Source organism: Callithrix jacchus, chromosome 14 (genome assembly GCF_049354715.1).
Source record: "Callithrix jacchus isolate 240 chromosome 14, calJac240_pri, whole genome shotgun sequence".
In the NCBI taxonomy this organism is placed as follows: Eukaryota; Metazoa; Chordata; class Mammalia; order Primates; family Cebidae; genus Callithrix; species Callithrix jacchus.
The window spans coordinates 111,248,293-111,273,784 of NC_133515.1; the positions used below are offsets into that span (position 1 = coordinate 111,248,293).

General features: G+C 49.3%; 1 protein-coding gene across 8 annotated transcripts in view; it reads right to left on the reverse strand.

Moving 5' to 3' along the window:
- DCDC2C (doublecortin domain containing 2C) overlaps positions 1-25,492 on the reverse strand; it is a 147,974-nt gene that overhangs the window by 88,718 nt on the left and 33,764 nt on the right. For 7 of the 8 annotated variants that reach the window (XR_013526221.1, XR_004733850.3, XR_008476500.2 and 4 more), the window contains 2 exons: positions 19,400-19,528; positions 695-832 (listed from right to left, as the gene is read on the reverse strand). Coding sequence is in view for 4 of the 8 variants with exons in the window: in XM_035273313.3 (XP_035129204.2) it covers positions 695-832; positions 19,400-19,528 (267 nt within the window). In the remaining 4 variants the exon portion in view is untranslated. The remainder of the gene's footprint in view (positions 1-694; positions 833-19,399; positions 19,529-25,492) is intronic. The other variant, XM_035273314.3, reaches the window with a different exon arrangement.

Consider the following 25,492-nt stretch of genomic DNA (forward strand, 5'->3'; position numbering starts at 1 on the left):
AGCTCTTTTTCTTTGCTTGAGATAATAATAACCATTAAAAACTTGATGATGAACTAATTCCAGGAAGGTTCCTAGTAAGCCCTCAAATCGTGTCCTACTCGAAATGCATTTCAAACACATCAGTCAGGGCTGAACAGCTGAGAATAAAGAATCCCACAGATGGGCTCCGGGACCACTCAGAACATTTCATCTCCCTTCCGGTCACTGCTTCATGGCCATAAACACACATGCAGTGGGGCACCCGCTTAGCCACGCCCAGAATGACTATAAAAATCATGGCTTTTTTCACCAGGAGGGAGCGACACTCGGCACAGACTGTATTTAAGATATGGAAAAGCAAGCCAAAACAAAAAAAAAAAAAAGCAGCACGCTGCTGCGCCATGGGCAGGCACACTGTGCCTGAATCGGCTCTGAAACTGTATCGCACATCTCAAGTCTCGATCTCTTAAGACTCCTGGTTTCCCAGAGAAAAGCAACAGACCCAGCGTAGATCTTGCTGTCCTTGTGAATACGTCATACAAGAGCAGTTCCCCCACACCTCATTTTTAAAACCTAAAATTGTATCATCTTTAAGAATATTACGTTTCACTACTGAAAAATAACCAACAACTGAACTGGACCTATTTGGGAGAGATACTAGGGGAAAGGCAATCTGTTTCCAGCACTCAGGAGGGAAGGTATGAAGCATGCTCACTGTTGGACCTCACTGGGCACCCTCGGAGACTTCCAGTAAGGAAAATGCTTGAAGCTCTCCAGTCCCACAGCAACGTAAAAGTGATGGTCTTGCAAATCCTTTGAGTTATCCAAAACATGCCCATCCATTGTAAATAATCTGCAAAAACAGAAAGAAGAAATGGGATAGAGATTTGAGGATCAGTGACACAGGGCTTGGGGTATGTGCGCAGACGCTATGGAGACTACGGGGTACGTGCGCAGACGCTATGGAGACTACGGGCTACGTGCGCAGACGCTATGGAGCCTACGGGGTACGTGCGCAGACGCTATGGAGACTACGGGGTACGTGCGCAGACGCTATGGAGACTACGGGGTACGTGCGCAGACGCTATGGAGACTACGGGGTACGTGCGCAGACGCTATGGAGACTACGGGGGTACGTGCGCAGACGCTATGGAGACTACGGGGGTACGTGCGCAGACGCTATGGAGACTACGGGGTACGTGCGCAGACGCTATGGAGACTACGGGGTACGTGCGCAGACGCTATGGAGACTACGGGGGTACGTGCGCAGACGCTATGGAGACTACGGGGTACGTGCGCAGACGCTATGGAGACTACGGGGTACGTGCGCAGACGCTATGGAGACTACGGGGGTACGTGCGCAGACGCTATGGAGACTACGGGGTACGTGCGCAGACGCTATGGAGACTACGGGGTACGTGCGCAGACGCTATGGAGACTACGGGGTACGTGCGCAGACGCTATGGAGACTACGGGGTACGTGCGCAGACGCTATGGAGACTACGGGGTACGTATGCAGACGCTATGGAGACTACGGGGTACGTGCGCAGACGCTATGGAGACTACGGGGTACGTGCGCAGACGCTATGGAGACTACGGGGTATGTATGCAGACGCTATGGAGACTACGGGGTACGTGCGCAGACGCTATGGAGACTACGGGGTATGTATGCAGACGCTATGGAGACTACGGGGTACGTGCGCAGACGCTATGGAGACTACGGGGTACGTGCGCAGACGCTATGGAGACTACGGGGTACGTGCGCAGACGCTATGGAGACTACGGGGTACGTGCGCAGACGCTATGGAGACTACGGGGTACGTGCGCAGACGCTATGGAGACTACGGGGTACGTGCGCAGACGCTATGGAGACTACGGGGTATGTATGCAGACGCTATGGAGACTACGGGGTACGTGCGCAGACGCTATGGAGACTACGGGGTACGTGCGCAGACGCTATGGAGACTACGGGGTATGTATGCAGACGCTATGGAGACTACGGGGTACGTGCGCAGACGCTATGGAGACTACGGGGTATGTATGCAGACGCTATGGAGACTACGGGGTACGTGCGCAGACGCTATGGAGACTACGGGGTACGTGCGCAGACGCTATGGAGACTACGGGGTATGTATGCAGACGCTATGACTAGTGCACGGACCACTGGAGAAACAGCACTCATCATAAGCAAGGGTTACCCGAATGGGCCAGTGAATCCCGATGGGAGCTGCTCTTCCAGGATGAGACCTCCTTTCCATTTTTAGATTTTTTAAATTAAAGCATATTTTTAATTATAAAAGTGCTCAGATGCTCTCAAGAACATGTTATACTCTTGGTTAGCATTCAATTAATTTTAATTAATAACAGCTAAAATTACCACAAATTGGCTCATATTGTTATAACTACTTTGAAAACAAACCAGGATTTATTAGCAAATAATATGCATATTTATAAGTACCAAAAGACTAATGTTAGTCTACTTTTTACTCAGTACTCCTTTTTGGCAGGTACTCCACTAGTTTATTTAAGAATGATTTAAGAAATGATGCAATTAATTCAATGCTGAGCCTCCATCTGCGTAAGACGATGAGGAAGGCAATGCATTGGATAGAAATATGCATGAGAAAGTCTCTGCCTCTCCAGAGTCAGGAAGCACCCAAAAGCCTGCAAAGCTGACAGGACAGGCGAAGTGCAAATGGCTGGGGTCCCAAGAGAAGAAAGGCTGAACCCAGTGCAGGCTTCACAAAGGTGGATGAACTTGAAACAGGGTTGGGAGGGTGGGTGGGATGTCATCATGTACCGATGGGATGAAGCCATCTGGGCAGGAGGATTCTGCGCAAAAAGCTGGAACCCAGGGTGGGGAGGGGAGCTGACAGCCACTGAGGGTGAGGCCAGACCCAGCTGTGAATGAGCAGGACAGGGGCAGTTTCCAAAGAGCCTTGAATTCTGGGGAGGAGCATTCATCATTAACTTCGTCAGAGTGAAGATTTCCAAGGAACACTGGATAAAGACTGTTTTAGAGCTAATGAGCGGGCAGCTGTGGCCAGGACGTGACTGAGGAAGAATTGCCCCTGTGGGAGGAGACTCAGAGCTGCCACAAGAGCCTGAGCGGAAGGAACAAATTAGGGCAGGAAGAGTAGGAGCAGAAGAGAAGAAACGCAGGGGGCATGGAAAGGAAGCATCTACGGAACCTATCCCTTGCAGAGCCGGGCATCAGAGCTGCCCTGAAGCCCAGCTTCAGAGTGCTGGGCCCCACCCACTGCACGGCTCCCGGCTCAGGAAGCCTGGGAGAAGGCCTGTGCAGGGCATTTCTAACAAGCTCTTGGCTGCTGCTGCTGCTACTGCTCCTGGACCCTATCCCGAGAGCTGCTGCAGAGACTGACCCTGGAGAAAATGCAAGAGGCATCAAGACAGGAGACTGGGAGAGGCGTGGCGGAGCAGCACGTGCGGAGCCAGCCTGCTGGAGCACAGGCTTCCATGGCACACCCAGCACTTGGAATTCCGTTTTCCTCTGCCAGGGCCCGGGGACAGTCAGTCCCCTCTGGTGGACTTGGACAGCCAGTGCCAGTATCCCCAGGAGTAAATCAGGAACATGCAGAAGCCTGACCAGGGAACAGGGAACTGACAGTGGTCCTAAGGAGAAGGTGTCCTCCCAGTGACTGCTTCCGGGCCAAACAGCAAGGCTCTGAAGGGGAACAGACAAACCAAGAATTCACGCGTGAATATAAAAAATGCCAGCAAAGAGGTGGCAGATATTCCCAGGATGAACAAGGATACGAAACCATAAAACAGAAGCAAGTAGAAATACTGAGGTGAAACTCAAGTCCTGGAAAGAGAGATCATGATGGGTGGATCGGAGAATGGACGTGGCCGAAGTGCTAGCTGCTGTTTGGAGGTGAAACTGAGGAACGCACTTAGGGGACAGCAGGGAGGAAGAAACAGGATCTGCAGAAGAAGAGCTGAGAGACCAGGGTGAGCAGCCGTGCCAACGCCGCCGAGAAGAATCCCAAAAGGAAGTTATAGTAAAAGTGCAAGGAGAAAATATGTGTAAAAATCATGAAAATTAATTTCCTGGAATTGAGGAAAGAGGATAAGCTGCAGGTGAAAAAGTCCACAGATGCCAAAGAACAGAAACCACAGGAAAACTCACCGGCAGATACCTGGGTGTGACACCTGTCACAGACATCATCCCAAAGGCACTGGGGCAGAAGACCCAGCTGCACCGCCCTCAGGACAGGACCGACTGGGGCCTTTCAGCAGTAGCACAGATGGGAAAGACACTGATACCTTCAAAATCTAGAAGAAAAGAACATTAAAGCCAGCCAGACCCTCACATGAACAGAAGGGATGAGATAAAAATGTCCTCAAGCTTAGACGGACTCGGGAGGTTGGCCACACAGAGACCCACGCCAAGAGCGTTTTTAGAGGACGTGGTCAAATGAGAGGAACAGCGAATCCAGGAGTCACTATGAGAATGATGTGAAGTAAAGGTGACCAAACGCAAGGCCAATTTGTATTAGCCTTTTTCTTTTTGAGACGGAGTCTCGTTCTGTCGCCAGGCTGGAGTGCAGTGGCGTGATCTCGGCTCACTGCAACCTCCACCTCCCAAGTTCTATTCTGCTGCCTCGGCCTCCAAAGTAGCTGGGACTACAGGCACACGCCCCACACCCGCACCACCACTCCCAGCTAATTTTTTCATCTTTAGTAGAGATGGCATTACACCATGCTGGCCAAGATGGTCTCCAACTCTCGACCTTGTGATCCACCTGCCTCAGCCTCCCAAAGTGCTGGGATTACAGGCATAAGCCACCGCACCCAGCCTGTGTTGTCTTTTTTTAAAAAAGCTAAGATCAAACAAAACATGTTCATCATAGCCCAAAATTCCAATTCTCGATCATAGCCATGCGATAGGAGCTGCTGAGGGGAGACCAAGGGACATAAAAATGAGCTTATGTTCTTGGATGGGGAGGGGGAAGACGCAGAAATCAATCAGCCCAGAAACACCAAGGCTTGGCGACTGGCAGGGGAGAAGGTGTGTGCAGTGTGCAGTGTGGGTCCAGGGATTCCGAGTGCTGAGCAGCATGTTAGAGGTGAGGAGTGGGGCTGATGGCTTGGGTAGAAGGAGGTGGAGGGAAAATGAGCTGTCAGCAGTAAAATGACTATAACAAATGTGCCTGAAAAAGCTACACTTGAATGTCTCCTCATAAACCAAAAGCGTGTCAGGCTTTCCCTCCAGCAGCAGGAGTCTTGAAGGAATGAAGCTAGCTGTCTTTATGTTCATTTGTTTGCTTTTAGAGAGCTGTGTTCTTTTCATTCAGGGATGGAAAAATAGAAAGAACAGGACTCTGGATGGCTCCACGCAGGATTCAGGAGGTGCCCCCTAAATGGAGACAGAGCCATGCCACCAAACTATGGTTTAAACCCTACGGGGCCAACAGGACACCTGGCTGCCCGCAAGCTGGAGGAACACACGGCTCAGGCATGTGCCCCTCGGACTCTTCCCTAAACTCATCTTGGCCTCATTTTCTTCTAAGAGAGGTACAAAGTCTACTCCCAGGGTGAAGGGTGAGTAGAAATTCCTTGGTGGGATAAGACAAAAAGGAAGTCACAGACAGAAAAATGACACATGCATCCACGTGCAAATGTGAGCCTGTATGATATGTTTGGATGACACCTATGCAGACATAGAAATGTGGGCGGGGACATCACATCCAGAGAAGTGCAGCCCTTACTGAAGTGTGAGTCTCATGCAGATGAAGACCAAGAATACAGACAGCGACTGAGATCATGCGCATAAATAACCGTGTTTTGCATCATAAAATGGTAAACACTAGGGATTTCTATTATAACCTGTATCAGAAAATGTAAGGACTAAATCAAACAGCCATTTGCAAAGTCGTTTTGTAAACTGGAAAACATTACAAAAATGTCAATTATTAAGTGATTTTTAATGAACCTTAAAAGACTGGGGATATAGTAGAAAATGTAAATATCTCTAAATTAAATCCTTTACCAATAAACAGCCAATTTGGCTGTTTTCCCAAAATAAAACAGCCTGTCTGTCTTACAGGAATTTTTAAATATTTGTGTTTAATGAGATTCCTTTTCAAGACCATGTAGCAATTAAAAGACAGATCTGGTTTTCGGCTAAGGTCTCAGACTCTCTGAATGCACAGTCTCATTGGGCTCTGAATCCTGGCCTCCAAGTCTATGGATCCCAGCTGTTAGTTCAGCTAGTCCCCCACTATTAAGGGACTAAAAAGCAGAGATGTATCAGACAGGGTCCCAAACTTTAAGGAGCTTAAAATATGGAAGAGGAGAGACAAGTCCACAAATAACCATGTCCAAGGTTGACGGGCTACTTATCAGAAAGCCGAGCCCAGGACTGTCTTCAGGCCTCTCCTCCAACACCAACTCCATCCCACAAGTGCCACCACCACTGATACCATCCATGACACTCAGATCATGTGTCCGTTTCTCCAACCTGACCTCTTCCCTGACTTCACACTCACATATCCAGCCTGGTGCATCTCCCCTCTGATGTCCAATATGCCTCGCAAACAGGGGGCATCCAAAATTTAATTCATTACTCCCCCAAAACCTGTTCCTCCTCCCACCTCCCCCTTCTTAGGAATGGTACCGACAGTGTCCCAGCTGCTCTGATCAGAAGGCTGGGAGTCTTCCTCCCCTTCTTCCTCCTCTCCCCTCCCGCATTGCCTCCCCACCAATCCCACCGCCTCCCCCACACCCCAATTCTCAATTATTCATTCCTACATGAGGAGGTTGATCAGCAAGCCCCATAGCATACAGAAACACAGCCAGAACCTGCCTGCCTTGGCCCCAGCCACTGTGGTCTCCCCTGGATCACCTGTAGGCATCTCCAAGCAAGTCCCCCATCCCACCCCATAGTCAGGTGATAACACTCTGTGCTCAGAACCTGCCAATAGATTCACACCACACTCGCAACCCAAGCTTCTCAGTGAAGTCTACAAGCCAGCCTTCACTTCCAGGATCAGCAGCTCCCGCCCTCTCTCCCTAGGCACTGCCCTGCCACTGGTGGCTTCCAGCATGAGCTTGTGTGCCTGAGGGTCCCTCTAATGGAGATAATCTCCACTCAGATCACGATGTGTTTTGCTTCTTTGTGCCGTTGAGATGTGTTCTCAAATGTTGCCTCCTCAGAGAAGCCCACCCTGACCAGCCCTGTCACTCACCCCAGGCCCTGCCCTGCTTCATTCCTCTCTGTGCCACCCCTTGCATGGCATATCTCAGGGGTCTGCTCCTGAGTGCATCTGTGGTCTCTCCACCAGACAACACCCACCCTTCGAGGACCATGTGTTGAGAAACATTAAGTTGCCCCTGCCCCCGCGGCTCCTCTGTGGAGGATACCTTTTAGTTTGTAATTAGTGGTGGGTGGGTTACAGCTGCCTACTTGGGATATTCTTGCGTTATGAGTAAATGTAGAGCACCTGTGTATTAATAAGAATCACCTGTCTTAAGAGCAAATACGTGGATGAGAATCTGCTTGGGGCCTTCAGCCTGGAAATGCTGTCAGCCTCTCAGCTGGCAGGCTGTTGGTCCCCGGATAGATCCACTCTGCTGTTCTATCTGGGTGTCTCCCTCTCAATACCTTCAGCGCCACCAGGGTGGGGGTCTCCCAACCAAGCTGGTACTTGTTAAGTGGAGCCTAAGGGTGGGTACTCGAACCTAGGATGAAGGGTTGCCTGAGCAATGGAGAAAGAGATGAAGCTGAAAGTATCCCAGGAATGTTTGAAAACAATCTCCTAGGTGAGTCAGGGAAAGCCAGGAAGGCGCCCAGGGAGAGATTCCCAGGTGAGATGGAGAGAACCCAAAAGTAGCCAGAGTACTATTGGAAAAAATCCCCGGGGTAAGTTGGGGAGCTCGGGAGGAGCCCAGGGAGACTCCCAGGTGAGTTAGGGAGAACTCGGAAGTAGACTGAGAACACTTGAGAAAAATCTCCCAGGGTTAGTTGGGGGAGCTCGGAATTAGCCCAAGAATGTTTGAAAAATTCTCTCAGGGTGGAAGCTGGGGGAGCTTGGCCATACTGGGGTAACATGGGACAAAGATCAAGCAAACGCAGGGCTTATTTAGTGTGGTCTATTCGGGCTTTCGTGAGTTCTGCCTTGGAGCTGTTTCAGACAGACGATGAGGAAAAGGATTCAGGAAAAGGTTCAGGAGAGGAGTGTGATGAAGTATGTAGAGAAATGATAGAGCAAAAGGGTGAGAAGTCAAATGAGGAAAAGGTGTGCATGGCAGCGCCCCCTCAGTATCTTGTAGAAAGATGGCCAGATCCTCCTGTTATTTCTACCTCTGCTTCTGCTGGCATGTGTATTCCTAGAGCTACGGTAACCAGTCAGGCGTTTGCACTCCTAGAATTACGGTAACAGGTTCCATCCAAGCCGGAATTCAACAAGCGAGAAAAGAGGGAGATTTAAAGGCATGGCAGTTTCCAGGTGTTGTACACCCTCAACAGCAGCAGGGGCAAGTGCGGGTTGCTTTTGAACCCTTTCTCTTGAAATTGCTGAAGGAGTTTGGACAGGCCATCAGCCAGTATGGGCCTGTCTCCATTTGTGCTGGGATTGTTAGAAAATGTGACTACTCCTTACCAGCTGATTCCAATAGCCTGGGATACTTTAACCAGAACTTGTTTATAAAAAAAACAAGGCCTTTACCATCTTTGAAACAAAAGGAAACTGAGCCTGGAGTGTGTCCCTGATGTAGAAAAGGAAAGCATTGGGTAAATCAGTGTCGTTCAAGATTTGACAAGGAAGAAAATCCGATTTCAGGAAAGGGGTTGGGGGCCGCCTCGGGCCTGATTCAAACTGGGGCCTGTGCAGTAGGAACTGTTCCCTTATCCCTACACAACGCTTGCTCCCTGCCACAGCTGGCAGCACAGCAGATGTGTGCAGTTCTCAGAGAGTAAGCATTTTACCGGGAGAGCCGCTGCATAAGTATCTACAGGAGTGTGCGGCCCTTCACTTCTAGGGAGATCTAGTCTTACTGCTCAAGGAGTCAGAATCCATACAGGAGTTATTGATGCTGCCTTTATAGGGGAAATTCAAATTGTAGTGTCCTCCGTTCCTTGGAGTGCTGAGCCTGGGGAAGTCATAGCACAGCTTTTAGTTACACCATATGGAAAAAATAGGAAAAAGTGACACTAAAAGAACAGGAGAATTCGGAGGCATAAACAAGATGGAGCAGCATGTTGGGTAAATCAAATTACTGACGTCCTCCATGTGAGATTGTGATACAAGGAAAGAAATGTAAAGGATCGGTAGGTACTGGAGCAGGTGTTTCTATTTCTTTCCAACATTGGCCACTATCTTGGCCCATGGAAAATGTTTAGTTTTATGTGCTTGGAGTAGGACAGGCCTCTGAAGTGTACCAAAGTAGTCGTGTTTTCACCTGAGAGGGGCCTGAGGGACAGCTTGGAACTCTGCAGCCTATTATGATGCAAATCCTTGTTAACTTGTGGGGAAGAGATTTGTTACAGCAATGGGGAGCTCAGGTGTTAATACCTGGACAAGCATAGAGCACCCCAGGCCACCAGATGATGCAGGATAAGGGCTCTGTGCCTGGGACAGGATTGGAAGAAAATTTGCAGAGCCCAGAGGAATTTTTAGAAGTTAAAGGACAAAACTCTTGCCAGGACTTAGGGTATTCTTTTTGATGGCAGCCATTGTTAAGCCTCCAGAGCCTATCGCCTTGACATAGATGACAGACAAACCCATATGGACAGAGCCACGGCCGCCAAAAAAGAAAAACTGGAGGCTTTAGAAAATGTAGTCACTGAACAACACCTGAGTAAACAATCCCAGGAAGAAACTGGAAGGCGATTAATTCATCTGGTGGCAAGATCCACTCACAAAGGATCGGGAAAGGGGTGATAACCAGTGGGAGAGGACTTGATTGTATTTCTACAGGTCCAAATCAACCTGTAGATGGTGTGGGTACCATCCAGATTTTTTTTTTTTTTTTTTGAGACAGGGTTTCACCATGATGGCCAGGCTGGTCTCAAATTTCTGACCTCATGTTCCACCTGCCTCAGCCTCCCAAAGTGCTGGGATTACAGGCATGAGCCACCGCGCCCGGCCAACCATCCAGAATTTTTAAAGTCATACTATGAGCCAGATACCAAAAGAGACTTGCAGCGGACCCCCCAGTTGCAGAGATGGTGAGACTAACATTGAGGTGGAGTACCGTTCCCACAAGGAGAACATGCCAAACGTCCCCACTGACTTGGGGTCAAACTGGGAGACTTTTACAAACAGTGGAGGAAAACCTGAAGCAAGCAGGACAGCCTTTAACGGTTGTCACCATTGAAGTATTTCTGGAGCTGGGACAGAAGTAAAAGAAAGTTCCACACATTGGGCATATATTGTTTTCTGCCTTTAATGATCTCTGGCCTTAGTATTTTCCGTAATAATTTGGGAAATAAAGTAACAATGTTTTGGCCATCAAAACCTGAATACCAATAAAGTGAAGAACGGGCCCCTAAGTTAAGAACATTAATCTGGAGAGATTGTGTTGGGCTAGAGGCTGAGGTGTGGGGCAACAATTCCTACGGGATTATTGATTATTGGTCCCCTAAGGGGATACTTAGCATTGATTGCACCCATCAGCCCTCTTATAGTGGAACATAAGAATTCAGATGGCAGATAAACTGCAGTTATTGAGAATTAATACATACTGAGACCAACAACTCTATTGTCTGGAGAGATGAGGAACTAGTAGGACCACCACCAAAAATAGTGTGGCCGATGATAAGTTGAGTAAAAAGAACTTTGAAAAATACCTACGACCCTAAAACCAGCAAAGGTCTGGGAAGGAAAATATAGAGAATATTATTAAATTAAATTAAAAATAAGGGCCTGCCCTTATTCTTACACATCAGAAGTTCACAAGAAATAAAAGCTCTGTAGATTCGGAGCTGTGTTCACCACCCCGCTTCATATCTTCCGGCGGTAGGAGAGTCATAGATTAGCCTTGGCGACTCTGAAAACCATGAGATTGGATATAATCGGAACAGAATAAAACAGCACCTGGAAAGGCCTTTAGGAAGTAAGCAAGGAGGAGGGTCTCAGAAGACCCTCCACCCCTTTTCAGCAGGAAGCAGTTACAGAAGAATCACCTCTGCCCTGTTTCCCAAAAGATTTCTGGGTCCCGACTCCTTAAGGAAGAAAGTAAGAGAAGGCAGTCAGGCTCCGAGGGGCTTGAGGGAGCTGCCCATGGACTGGCAGCCCGAAAATTTGGATGAAAACACCTGGAGGACCTATGATTGCTGTTGTGATTATATTATTGATCTGTTTTCTCTTTGTGTAGTTTGCAGGTGCAAATCCAGAATCCTCCAAGAACTGGTTCACCAAGATAGAGCTGTACTTGCTTACCTAGCTTCGTTGAAATGAAGAAGGGGAAGATGTTGAGAAGCATGAAGTTGACCCTGTCCCCGCGGCTCCTCTGTGGAGGATACCTTTCAGTTTGTAATTAGTGGTGGGCAGGTAACAGCTGCCTACTTGGGATATTCTTGCGTTATGGGTAAATGTAGAGCACCTGTGTATTAAGAATTACCTGCCTAAGAGCAAATAAATACGTGGATGAGAATCTGCTCGGGGCCTTCACCCTGGAGAGCTGTTAGCCCCAGAGGCGCTCAGGCTGTCGGTCCCCCATGGATCCACTCTGTTGTGCTGTCTGGGTGTCTGCCTCTCAAATACCTTCAGTGTCGCCTGGGTGGGGGTCTCCTGCCTCAGATAGTACTTGGCAACCATGCTCACCCCATTCCCCTAGAGCTTAGAGGGAAACCCCTCAAGCTCTCAATAAATATGTGTTGAATCAACAAATAAAGGTTTGGTATGTTGTGAAGCAAAAGACATCACTTCTCCTTTGAGATGGGTGAGGTCAGCCCACACTCAACGTGTCCAGCGTGTGTGCTGCACCTGGCACCCAAGCTGGGATTCGGCTATTCCCTGGGCCGGGACACACTGTGCTGAGCCAGAAAGAACATCAACTGGGCAAGCAGCTGCCACGAATAGTGGTGGCCAGGCTGCTCCATGGCAATGCCCCACTATGCCTCCTCAGACCTTTCACTGCCTTTGGGGTGGGCACCTCTCTCTTTCCTAATCAGTTTAGTCAAGATCAGCAAACTCAAGTTCATGGGTCACCACAGTCCCTCCAAAATGAGTGTCACCTAAATCATGGATGCTGACGTTGAAAACACACTGGTGGATAAGGGACAGCTGTGCCCATGATGCCGAGCAACATGACTGACGCTGGATCCTGTACAGAAACCGAGGCAGGAAGCCCCTGCCTCAGAGGGGACAGGGCCAGCTCACAGGTGTGGGCCATAGGAAAGCACATGTGTGTGCTGTGTGTGTGTGTCCTGCCCTGGCATTCATTAGCCTTAAAACATCGTAAAACTCTGCATATAGCCACTAAGGCCATCTGTCACCTGCTGCAGCCCTGGGTATCCACACATATCTCCCAGCATTTTCTAAAACTCAAGTTTCACCACAGACAGGCCCCTCTCACACTTCCTCGCTCCTACAGCCAGGCCACGGTCCACTCAGTTCCCCCACCCAGAACACCTCCCTTACTTCCCCTATCCAGCTCTCCAGAACCCAGGATAGATCTGCCGCCTTCTTAAAGCCTCCTCCTACTCCCAGCCATGTGGGCCTTCTGCTCTGAGACACCCACGGAGCTCGAGGTCCTCCCCTGTCTCACTGGCCGGGCCCCAGCACGGCCTCCTATTGCAATGTAACTGTTTCCCTTAGCGGACCTGTCTCCCAGCAAGCTGTGCGGTCCTGAGTGTCGAAGAATATGTTCTTCCAGATGTTTTGTTTACCACCTCCCAGCTCCCAGATTAGCGTTTGGTGCAGAGTATATACTCAACAGTGGGAAACTGAAAACGGAGAGTGGGGATCATTCCACTTTAGAGTCTCAGAGACATTCACAAGCATAGCTCATCACCTTTTCCTTCCAGCAGGAGACGAGGACGGAATTTTCAGAATTGCTGACCTCAGGCAACTTGCCCTCTTTCATCCTCCATGTCCCCCACTCCACGCTAAGCATCGTTCCTTTCTCAGAGTGGGCCCTGTGGTTCCCATCCAATTCTGCTTTCCCTGGCCAGGGCCTGGCCTAGGGTGAGGCACAAGAGCCCGCAGGTGCTGATGTGAGAAGGTGCCCTCCTGCCCCGACTCCTGCATGTCTGCCAGTTCTTGGAGTGCGTGTCTCTTCTGGGAGGTCTCCTAGACTGGGCTCCCCTGGAGCTGTGCTCCCTCTCATGAACACACTCCCCTCGCCGTGAGGCTGAGGGCCCCTCAGTGGGGCTGAGGGCCGGTGACTTACACCTGTAAACCCAGCTACTCAGGAGGCTGAGGTGGGAGGAACCTCTGAGCCCAGGAGGTCAAGGCTGCAGTGAGCTGTGATGGAGCCACTGCACTGAGCCTGGGTGACAGAGTCTCCTAAAAAAAAGAACTGGCTTAGTTTCTAACCCACACAAGGAAAAGGTATGATGGAAATATCAGCTGAATCATATTAGCATTATCTAAAGAATGATAAATATAGGGAAATGCAAATTTCTCAAATGTATGAGAAGCAGAGCGGCAGTTCCCATTCAACAGTAGCACACGCACGGATTTCTTTAATTCTGCAGTGTGCGTATCTCTGCAGTATCACTCCTTAAAGCTTAGTATTTGTACTTTCTAAGCATTTCTTTCATTTCCAAGCTCTGCGCTTTTTCTAAACCCAACCATATAAAACTAATTTAGGTCTAGGCAAAAAAAAATAAATTAGCTTATTGATCTAATGTCCTTTTTTCCCTTTAAATATTCTACTCCCTTCTTACTTCCACCATATAAGAATTTCTCTCCTACTTTCACTACTGTCATTCTAAATGTGACACTTAACATTTATTCCAAGGCCAGGCACAGTGTCTCGTGCCTGTAATTCAAGCACTTTGGGACGCCGAGAGACAGATCACCTGAGGTCAGGAGTTCAAGAGCAGCCTGGCCAACATGGCAAAAACCTGTCTCAACTAAAAATACAAAAATTAGCCAGGCATAGTGGCGGGTGCCTGTAATCCCAGCTACTCTGGAGGCTGAGGCAGGAGAATTGCTTAAGCCCGGGAGGTGGAGGTTGCAGTGAGCTGAGATTGCGCCACTGCATTCCAACCTGGGCAGCAACAGAGTGAGTCTTAAAAAAAAAAATAATCAATTTCTTCCACTATCATTTCTAGCTTCTCCCAGAAATATACACAGGTCTACCTGATGCACACAGCTTTATTTCTTTGAGAATAATACGCTAATATTTATAGCTGCATTCTGGGGGATGGGGGCATTCCTGGTACTGATTGTGCAGAAGTATCTAACTTCCACCTGCTACTCGCCGCTGCTACAAGATGACTCATGGCTCCACTGCGCTAAACGGCCCAACAGTTTACGCCCTACTCAAACGTGTTCATCAGTCTTCATCGCTGGTCTCACAACTGGTGACTGTAAATCCCTCTTTGATGTTTTTAACCTACCCCCGAGAGGGAGCTGACGAAAGCATAGGGCAGGACTAAACGTTTCTGCTCTTCCACCACAGCGTCTACCAACAGGGACCAGGGCTGCCCATGGTGGGCTCCTCCTACCCCTCCCTACGGCGCGGCGTTTTTCCACTCCTCGGCCTGGAAGATCTTCATCCCCGCCCCCTTCTCAGCTCCCCCCAGCGCAGTCCTTCACACCTCATTATCACCCAGAAGCATCCCCAGGTGGATGTCTCAACCTCGCCCCTGTAGCCTCTTGGCCTCCCAGTCTCCGGCTCTCCTACTTCACCTTCCTCTAATCTGCTACAACAGCTAGACCCTGGGCCTGAGGCCACCCAACTGGCTCCGGCTACCCATCCGCACCAGCAACGACTCCACTGCAGTGCCAGGAGCCCCGCCCCGCCTGTCCCTCCCTGCCTTCACCCCACGCAACCGCCCGTCTGCCTTCTCCTCTCTCACCCCCGGCTCTGAGTGCCCGAGAGCACACACAGCTACGGGTTGGTTCCACTACCAATCTTCAGCGTGCGGTCTATCAGGGCCCTCACCCCTGCTCAGCAATCCTCCCTTCCATGTCTCTCCCACTGCCCCCATCCTCCTCTGTCCATTCGCAAGACACAATCTTTTCCCATTTTAGAGTCCATTAGGCATAATTTGCCACCTTCCTTCCCACCTACCTCAAAGCTGTCTGTGTCTGCATCCATCCTCACCTCCACCCCTGCCTTGCAGGAAGGGTGGCTCCCCACCTTGCACGGCTTACACATCCACCCATCCTCCAAGTCACACCACCTGCCACCTGCTCAGGGTCTGGCTCTTGTGCCCCACTCCCTCCACCTTCACCCTCTTCCCCTCCACTGGGACTTCACCTCTCTTCACAGAAGAGAGGTGTGCTCAGGCCCCTCCTGTTCAGTGCTGACCACGTCTTTGCCCTGAACCCCTCAAGCCGCAATCCCACGTCTCCTACATCACCCCACTCTCCCCAGTCACAGCTACGTGGTCCCTACACTCCAATGTCTGCTTTCTCACCCCCAACTCAAGCCCACCCACAGGACCTGGCTTCCATCTCAAAGAGCCCATGGCCACCTGCTAAGTGCAGTCAGAGAGGACGTTCTAGGTCTCAGCTCGCCGGCCTCGGCCCTGGTGTTCGCTGGAAGCCGATCTGGCCCAGGCTTCCAGGCTGTGCCCTCCCAGGCCGCTCTGCCACCCCAGGCACCCACCACCACACCCTGCCTCTGCTCTGGAGTCTGCAACTCCTCTGCATGCTCCTCCCTGGCTTCCCTTTCTCCCACTCCAAACTCTACTCCCAAGAACTCCACCCCCAGCTGGTTCCCGGATCCAGGACAGGGAACAGGCAGAGTGCCAGGAGTCCATCTCACAGAAAACGAGGCAAAAGAATTCAAAACAATCGCATCTGGGCAAAGGCAGGATCAAGTGCCAAGTGGTCAGATGAGGCAACAACGGGCAGGGCCACATAAAGGTGGAAACCCAGTCCAGCAACAGGACAACGAGGGCACAAACCTGAGGCAGAAGAGCTGCTGAGGAAAGCAAAGATCCCCTTACAGGATACTTATAGGATATCCAAAACCTTGCCTGTGGGCAGAATAGGGGCATAAAAGCAACCGATTAGAGAAGGGTTCTTGTCTTTGTTTTAATGATTTGACGTTTCTGACTTCTTGTGAAAAATCTGACCACAACGGCCCCACATTCTCACAAGATGACCAGCGGCTGATGCATCTGACTTGGCTTCTCCCTGGGGCCGCATCCACACACACAGCTCCACCGGCCACGGAGTTAACACATCGCCAGTCTAAAAGTCAGGCTTCAGCTCCGTCTGCAGCCCAGGCCCGGGGGGTCCCACAGGCATGCGTTAGTTGATTCTTCAACTTGCCGTCAACACACAAACCTGCTCCTCTGCAGGACTCCCCACCTCAGAAAAGGACCCTCATTGCTGCAGTTGCTCTGGTATAACGTTGGAGGAACGCTAACTCTTCCAGTCCATGAACACGGAGGTCTTCCCACGTACTCGTACCTTCTTCAAGTTCCTTCATCGGTGTTTCACAGTTTTCAGTGTAGAGAGCTTTCACTTGCTTGGTTACATTTATTCCTAAGTGTTTTACTCTTTTTGGTGCTTTGGTAAATGGGATTGTTCTCCTGATTTCTTTTCCAGATAGCTCACTGGGATTATGTGGGAACACAGCTGATTTCTGTATGTTGGTTTAGTGTCCTGCAACATTGCCGAATTCTTTTATTCTAGTTTTTTGGTGCCGTCTCGGGTTCTCTACATATAAAATCGTATCACCTGCACACAGATTACCTGACGTCTTCCTTTCCAGTGTGGATGCCTTTTGTTTCTTCTCCGTGTCTGACTCCCCTTGCTGGGACTTCCAGCCTCACGCTGAAGGTAAGCGGAACGAGTGGACGCCTTCACCTTGTTCCTAATCTTAGAGGCAACGCTTTCAGCTTTTCACCATTGAGTGTGATGTTAGCTGCAGGCTTGTCTTATTTGGCTTTTATTACGTTGAGATACATTCCTTCTATACTAATGGGCTGAGAGCTTTGATGTGACAGGATGTTGAATTTTGTCCAGTGCTGTTTCTGCATCTATTGAGATGATCGTATGATTTCTGTGTTTCATTCCGTTAATGAAAGTGAGGTGTAATGTGAGGTTGTTTGAAATCTTTATTTTTCCTTAATATAAGCATTTTTCTTTTTTTTTCTTTTTTTTTTTTTTTTTTTTTTTTTTTTGAGGCAGAGTTTTGCTGGCTGGAGTGCAATGGTGCAATCTTGGCTCACTGCAACCTCTACCTCCCCAGTTCAAGTGAGTCTCCTGCCTCAGCCTCCTAAGCAGCTGGGATTACAGGCGACTGCCACCACACTCAGCTAATTTTTTGTATTTTTAGTACAGACTGGTTTCACCATGTTGGCCAGGCTGCTCTTGAACTCCTGACCTCTGGTGATCCACCTACCTCAGCCTCCCAAAGTGCTGGGATTACAGGCATGAGCCACCACGCCTGGCCATTATAGGCATTTTTCTTTATAAAATTCACTCTTACAACTGTTCTTGCTGACTCCCATAAGTTCTAGTATGCATTTCCATTTTCGTTGGTCTCAAGAGACTTTTTTCATGTCCCTTTAGATTTCTTCCTTGACCCAGTGGTTGTCAGGAGCACACTGTGAAATTTACACATATTTGTGAATTTTCCAATGTTGCTCCTGTCACTGATTTCTAGTTTTGTATCATTATGGTCAGAAAAAATACTCGATATGATTTCAGTCTCACATTTGCTAAGACGTGGTCTGTGGCCTAACATGTGAGTTACCCTGAAGAATGCGGTGTACACGAGAAGAATGTGTACTCTGCTGCTGGTGGGCAGAATGTTCAGAAGGCTGTTGAGCCCACTGGGTTTCTATCGTTACTTAAGTCCGCAGTTCCCTTAACGACTTTCTGCCTGGATGACGTATTCGTTGTTGAAAGTGGGTACGGAAGTCGCCTCCTGTTATTTATTGCATTGCTGTCCACGTCTCCCTTCGGTTCTCGGAATACTGGCATATTGTGTATTTAGGTGCTCCAGCGATGGTTGCGTATATATTTATAAATGTTGTATACTCTCGATGGACTGACCCTTTTAACAATACAGTGACCTTCTTTTAACCTTCCTTCCTGATGGACTGACCTTCCTTCTTGATGGACTGACCCTTTTAACAATGCAGTGATCTCTTGCTGCAGCTTTTCACATGAGGTCTATTTTTTCCAATGTAAGTACAGCTGTCCCTCTTCTCTTCTGGTTTCCACCTGCATGGGATGTTTTTCCCATCCCTTCACTTTCAGCCTGAATGTGGTTAAAACTCAAGGCCACCTCAGATTATCTTCACAGTCACCTGGCTCAGTGCACATCTCTCACCTCCCACCCTCAATCCATCATCATGACGACCGCTGTGAGCTTTCCTTCACGCCAGTGGGACACAGTGGCTGCAAGACAGCAAGCGCCTTGCCTGGTCTGTAAGGTACTCACGGGACCGGCCGCTTCCCTCACAGTAGTGCTGAATTTCCTGTGATGACAGTGGCGTGCTTCCTCAACACGCTCTGCCTGTTTGTGCCTCATCGACTGTCACAATCACAATCACAAACCCCATTTCATGCTTACTATGCATCTAGTGTTACGCTAAGCACTGTACATATATTAGGACCCTTGGAAGTAGGTATTATTATTACTTCCAGTTTTCCAGAGGACAAAATATGCATCGAGAAGTTAGAAATGTCCCGGAGATAACAAAGACACGGACGGTGGAGAGATTTTCCTGCACATCGGACCCCCAAGCCCATGCGAGAAGCCATTACACACACCAGTTCCTTCCCACATGCCCTTCTGTCCCATGGAATTCAGTTCCCCCCATCTCTGCCAAGACTCAATTCAAACACCAGCTCCCACAGGCCTGGCTCCACCAGACCAACTGCAGCTCCTCTGCATGCTCCTCCGTGGCTTCCCTTTCTCCCACCCCAAACTCTACTCCCGAGAACTCCACCCGCAGCTGGTTCCCGGATCCAGGACAGGGAACACGAACAACTGCAGCATTCTAGCAACCTGAATGGTTGGCCCCATCAGGAGGGGTTTCAAGGGAGCAAGACTCTTTTCTGCAAGGCTGTATTCTCTACCCCTACCACATAGCAGATGTTCCATGGTTTGTTGAATGAATAAATTAATGAGACAGGTTAAAAGTGAGTATGGTACCAAGATTGAGACGATACCATCTGTTAGAAGAATTAAAATTAAGAGTTTGTGGTGAATCATTTTAGACCTTGCTGGTCCGGGCAGAAAACTCTCATAGAAGAGAATAAACACAGGCTGCTACCCCCGGCTGTCCTTCAGCTGAGAGTCTCCTTACTTCCGGACACCTCCTAGAGGGAAGACTTTTTCTCCAATCATGGCCAGCACGATATCCCAATCAGACAGGCTAAACTGGGGTATAATAATCTTTGCAGGTGGAACAAATAATCTTCCATTTGTAAAAACACTGTAAGAATAAAAAGAAAAACATCCATTAATACATTAAGGGGGAAACATTGAAAACTCAAAGTATATACATATATATAATAAATCCTCCATATATATAAATATAAATAAATATGTATACACACACACACAGGATGCACTAAGCAGCCTCCAATACTGCATACCATACCCTGTAGAGGACCTTATCAAGCCGCATAGAATGTCACAGAGCCTGGTGATGTAGACATATATATATATACACATATATTATGGTTTTGCTGTAGACAAAAACCACAACAGTGGCCTACAGAAAGAGCATGAGTGAAGGTACCTTAAGGTTAATAGTGGCTGTGAAACAGGAAATGTTCCCTTGTCCACCTCAGAGTGCGTGCGATGGGGGTGTGGCTCGATTCTTCAGTGCCCCGCTGCTCGAACCTCCAGGAGGGCATACAGACAGGCAGGCTGTGAGGCTCCAACCCCACATTGTGACATTCTGTGCAGCTTGATAAAATCTGGGCATTTTATAATGTCTCCACTGTTTAAAAACACATCTTCCACGACTGTGATGGGTAAAATGAAAGAAAATTGTGTCCATGTGGAAAACAGGCAGATGATTTCGCCTTAAAGAATGTAGCTGTTTTCCCTTTCCCTGGAGCCAAGATCATCTCCCAAAGAAAATTATATGCATTCCTTTGAAAAATTAACAGAAACCACGTATTTCACTCCTGAGTTTTAGGGCAGCTTCGATGTAATCTTGCAGGGGGGCTTGTTAATTATTTCTATGTGTTGAGGGAAAGGAACTACTTAGATTTTCAAAACCCAATACCAAGTTGGAAGCGTTCATAAGACTAGGCCGTAATCAGACACTTGCAATAGTTTCAAACTCTTGTAATTCACATTAAAATAGTGTAAAATACAAGATGTATGGTTTAAGTCTAAAAATAATAAATGTTATCTTTGATATCTTTTAACAATACAGAAGCTCAACTTCGCTATTCTGGTTATTTTTTTGACATTATCATTTACTGTTACTGCCATTTTGTTGTCTTTTTCCTCAAATTCAAAAAACTTAGAATTTGAGAAATATCTCACTTTAAAGTAAATACAAATATTAATTTAATATGTTTGTCACAATACAGAGAATCCATTTTCTCTGCTAAGGTTTTGTGGCAAAAGAGACTTCCAATCCACCCAGAGTCCAGCTTCTTCCACAGTTAAGATGCCGCCCACAAGAAGTCATCAACGGAAATGTTCTCTGCAAGTCACAGCGTCGCTTCTCAACGTGCTATCACAGGTACAATGCAGGTTTGCTACAGTGTTTCCAACTATTGGTTTTCTTACCTGGTTTAGGCTGCAAGTTTTTCTAAATAGAGATTACTAACAGGAATAAAAGTAATAAATGTTTAAACAAGGACTTGTTACATTTTTGTCCCAATTTTTAAGAAATTTAATGTATAGTCTTATCCTGAGTATTGAGGAAGAGGCATACCAACCCACTGCTGATGTAGCTGGAAATCCGCACAGCCTTCTTGAAGGACACTTTGGCAAAATAGATCAATGTAATATAAGGGATCGATAATCACTGACCCAGTCACCCCACACCACAAAATTCACCCCACAGACAAGTGGACAAAGACTTATAGATGATGACATTTCTCATGGAATTATGTATGAAGCCAAAAATATAAAATGTCTAAGTATAGATGACTGGTTAAATAAATGATGCCACGGTCACACCATAAAGTATACAGCCATTAAAAATTATTTATGCAGAATTTATATCTACAGGGGGAAAGGGGTCAAATATAATTAATGTTGTAGACAAAACCCACAACAGCGGGCTACAGAACGAGCATGAGGAGTAAAGGTGCCTTAAGGTTAACAGCGGTTGTGAAACAGGAAAAGTTCCCTTGTCCCCATCACAGGACGTGTGAGGGGCATGTGGCTCACTTCTTCGGTGCCCCGCTGCTCAACCTCTAGGGGGACATACAGATGGGCAGGTTGTGGGGCCCGACCCCACAGCAGTGTGTAGGGGTAAATGTTTACAGCTCCTGAAGCCCTGGTGGGTGCTCTTTTACTTTAGCCGTCCGTAGGTGACTTGTGTTAATCTGCTCAATTAGACCCCTGCCTTCTCGAAAGGACAGAGGAAGGGGTCCTCTCCTGAATCAGGGCGTGAGGATCCACTGTGACCCCAGGGACTCCTTTCCAAGGAAGGGGTCCTCTCCTGAATCAGGGTGTGAGGATCCACTGTGTCCCCAGGGACTCCTTTCCGAGGAAGGGGTCCTGTCCTGAATCAGGGTGTTAGGATCCACTGTGTCCCCAGGGACTCCTTTCTGAGGAAGGGGTCCTCTCCTGATCAGGGCGTGAGGATCCACTGTGTCCCCAGGGACTCCTTTCTGAGGAAGGGGTCCTCTCCTGATCAGGGCGTGAGGATCCACTGTGTCCCCAGGGACTCCTTTCTGATGAAGGGGTCCTGTCCTGATCAGGGCGTGAGGATCCACTGTGTCCCCAGGGACTCCTTTCCGAGGAAGGGGTCCTGTCCTGATCAGGGCGTGAGGATCCACTGTGTCCCCAGGGACTCCTTTCTGATGAAGGGGTCCTCTCCTGATCAGGGTGTGAGGATCCACTGTGTCCCCAGGGACTCCTTTCTGATGAAGGGGTCCTGTCCTGATCAGGGCGTGAGGATCCACTGTGTCCCCAGGGACTCCTTTCTGATGAAGGGGTCCTGTCCTGATCCGGGTGTGAGGATCCACTGTGTCCCCAGGGACTCCTTTCTGAGGAAGGGTTCCTCTCCTGATCAGGGCGTAAGGATCCACTGTGTCCCCAGGGATTCCTTTCTGATGAAGGGGTCCTGTCCTGATCCGGGTGTGAGGATCCACTGTGTCCCCAGGGACTCCTTTCTGAGGAAGGGTTCCTCTCCTGATCAGGGCGTGAGGATCCACTGTGTCCCCAGGGACTCCTTTCCGAGGCAGGGGTCCTCTCCTGATCAGGGCGTGAGGATCCACTGTGTCCCCAGGGACTCCTTTCCGAGGCAGCGGTCCTCTCCTGATCAGGGCATGAGGATCCACTGTGTCCCCAGGGACTCCTTTCCGAGGCAGGGTTCCTCTCCTGATCAGGGCGTGAGGATCCACTGTGTCCCCAGGGACTCCTTTCTGATGAAGGGGTCCTGTCCTGATCAGGGCGTGAGGATCCACTGTGTCCCCAGGGACTCCTTTCCGAGGCAGCGGTCCTCTCCTGATCAGGGCATGAGGATCCACTGTGTCCCCAGGGACTCCTTTCCGAGGAAAGGGTCCTCTCCTGATCAAGGCGTAAGGATCCACTGTGTCCCCAGGGACTCCTTTCCGAGGCAGGGGTCCTCTCCTGATCAGGGCGTGAGGATCCACTGTGTCCCCAGGGACTCCTTTCCGAGGCAGGGGTCCTCTCCTGATCAGGGCGTGAGGATCCACTGTGTCCCCAGGGACTCCTTTCCGAGGCAGGTGTCCTCTCCTGAATCAGGGCGTGAAGATCCACTGTGTCCCCAGGGACTCCTTTCCGAGTCAGGGGTCCTCTCCTGATCAGGGCGTGAGGATCCACTGTGTCCCCAGGGACTCCTTTCCGAGGCAGGTGTCCTCTCCTGAATCAGGGCGTGAGGATCCACTGTGTCCCCAGGGACTCCTTTCTGAGGCAGGGGTCCTCTCCTGATCAGGGTGTTAGGATCCACTGTGTCCCCAGGGACTCCTTTCCGAGGCAGGGGTCCTCTCCTGAATCAGGGCGTGAGGATCCACTGTGTCCCCAGGGACTCCTTTTTGAGGCAGGGGTCCTCTCCTGATCAGGGCGTGAGGATCCACTGTGTCCCCAGGGACTCCTTTCCGAGGCAGGGGTCCTCTCCTGAATCAGGGCGTGAGGATCCACTGTGTCCCCAGGGACTCCTTTTTGAGGCAGGGGTCCTCTCCTGATCAGGGCGTGAGGATCCACTGTGTCCCCAGGGACTCCTTTCCGAGGAAGGGTTCCTCTCCTGAATCAGGGCGTGAGGATCCACTGTGTCCCCAGGGACTCCTTTCCGAGGAAGGGTTCCTCTCCTGATCAGCGTGTTAGGATCCACTGTGTCCCCAGGGACTCCTTTCTGATGAAGGGGTCCTGTCCTGATCAGGGCGTGAGGATCCACTGTGTCCCCAGGGACTCCTTTCCGAGGCAGGGGTCCTGTCCTGATCAGGGTGTTAGGATCCACTGTGTCCCCAGGGACTCCTTTCCTCTCGTTTATGTTTCCTGACACTGTGTCTGACTTCCCTAAGTTCTCGGCTTCCCTCCACCTGGCACTCATTTAGCCAAGGGCATCGTCAGCTGTTAGGCAGGACTCCTCCTGCTTTGTGGGTCACAAACTCCACAAATGTAAGATGTATTTGGATGCAGAACCCTGAAAGACAGAAATATATCCTTCCATGCCGCTCCCCAAGATTCCCAAAAATCATTTAAAACCAGAGGGACTTGAAAGGTACTGCCCGATATTTCTAGTCCATGCCACACTCCCGTTCCAGCCTCTAATAAGCCAAATGGAAAAATATCCACGGATCTAAGATCAAAAGCCTGTGAAACCGAGGTTTTCCTTGGTGCCTGACGCCGACACTGTCCTGGCTGTGATCACTTCTGACACCCCGCATTCCACGGTCATCGATGCGTGCCCTGCCTTTTTAGAATTCCCTGTCGTGAAAATTCCTCATGCTTGTCACCTTCACCTGGGAAGATGAACCATATTCCTAGACCCTTATGCCCCAAGGATTTGCTGAGGCCCCTACCTAGTTCTCATGCACCGTAAGTGCAAATATGAAGGAGGTAAAATTCCCAGGAAACTCGACTGTAATCCAATTTGTGGATGATCTCCTCCTATGTTCTGAAAGTTACAACAGCTCCCTTCTGTGTGCTGAATGCCTCCTTAGGCCGTGGAGTGGCTAGACGCCAAGGTCAATTATCCTCTCTGTGTGTCTGGTATCTGGGCTATGATATCTTGGTCACAAAAAAAAAAAAAAAAAAGACCAAGTTTCTAATCCTCAACATTTTCCTTTCCTGGAAGCAAAAGGACAATTGGGGTCGGGAGCAGGGGGGGTTTGTGAGGTGCTGCAGGATGTGGACACCCAATTTCTCTCCAATTGCCTCCTCTTTTTAGGCCATGATGAGGGAGTCATCCCCAGACCCAGCAGTAAGGAACCCCCCATCTAAAGACATTTTCAAGAACCTGAAGGGCTCTCTAGTTTCACCCCACCTCGAACTTTCCAATTCCTCCCTGCCTTCGTCCTTCTTGTTAATGAAGGAGAGGATTATGTCTTGGAGTCTCATTCCCAACACATGAAAAGCTGGGCTGTGAGCGCTTCTGCCGAGCTCCGGAGTTGAGGCATATCCCCCACCAGCGAGCCAGGGCTGCAATTACCAGTCTTGTCCTGGCTGCCTCTCTGGACACATGCATTCCTCATCCCATTCAGACCTTACAGACCCTACTGCTTAATGAGAATACAGCATTTCTCTGTGGCCAAAATTCCCTCTTATGAAATCTACTGCTTTCCCCCCTCACATAACCATACTATAGCATCAAAGCCTTAACCCTGCCACTTGCATCCACTAACCATGGACGGGACACCCATGTCACTAACATCAGATGATCATCTCATCCTAGATTAGATTCATCAGAAACCCCTCTGCCCTAAGCAGATCTCACTCTTTATGGCTCCTATCTCTGGAGGGAGGATGAGCCATTCCAGGCTGGATATCCCATCACTGATCAGCACACACCTCTTGGCTATCGAGCCCTGCCATGTGTTAAATCAGCCAAGGAGGCTGAATGAATCACTCTCACTGGGGCTTGCATGAAGACAGAAGAAAGGAAGGTGAAACACCTACGCTGCCAGCCACCATGCCTTTGGGCAGTATGTGATGTTGGTGCTACGGAAATGGGGGATGCACAACAGCAGCCAGTACGTGAGTCAAACAGCAGAACTTCTGGAAGCACTGTTATTGC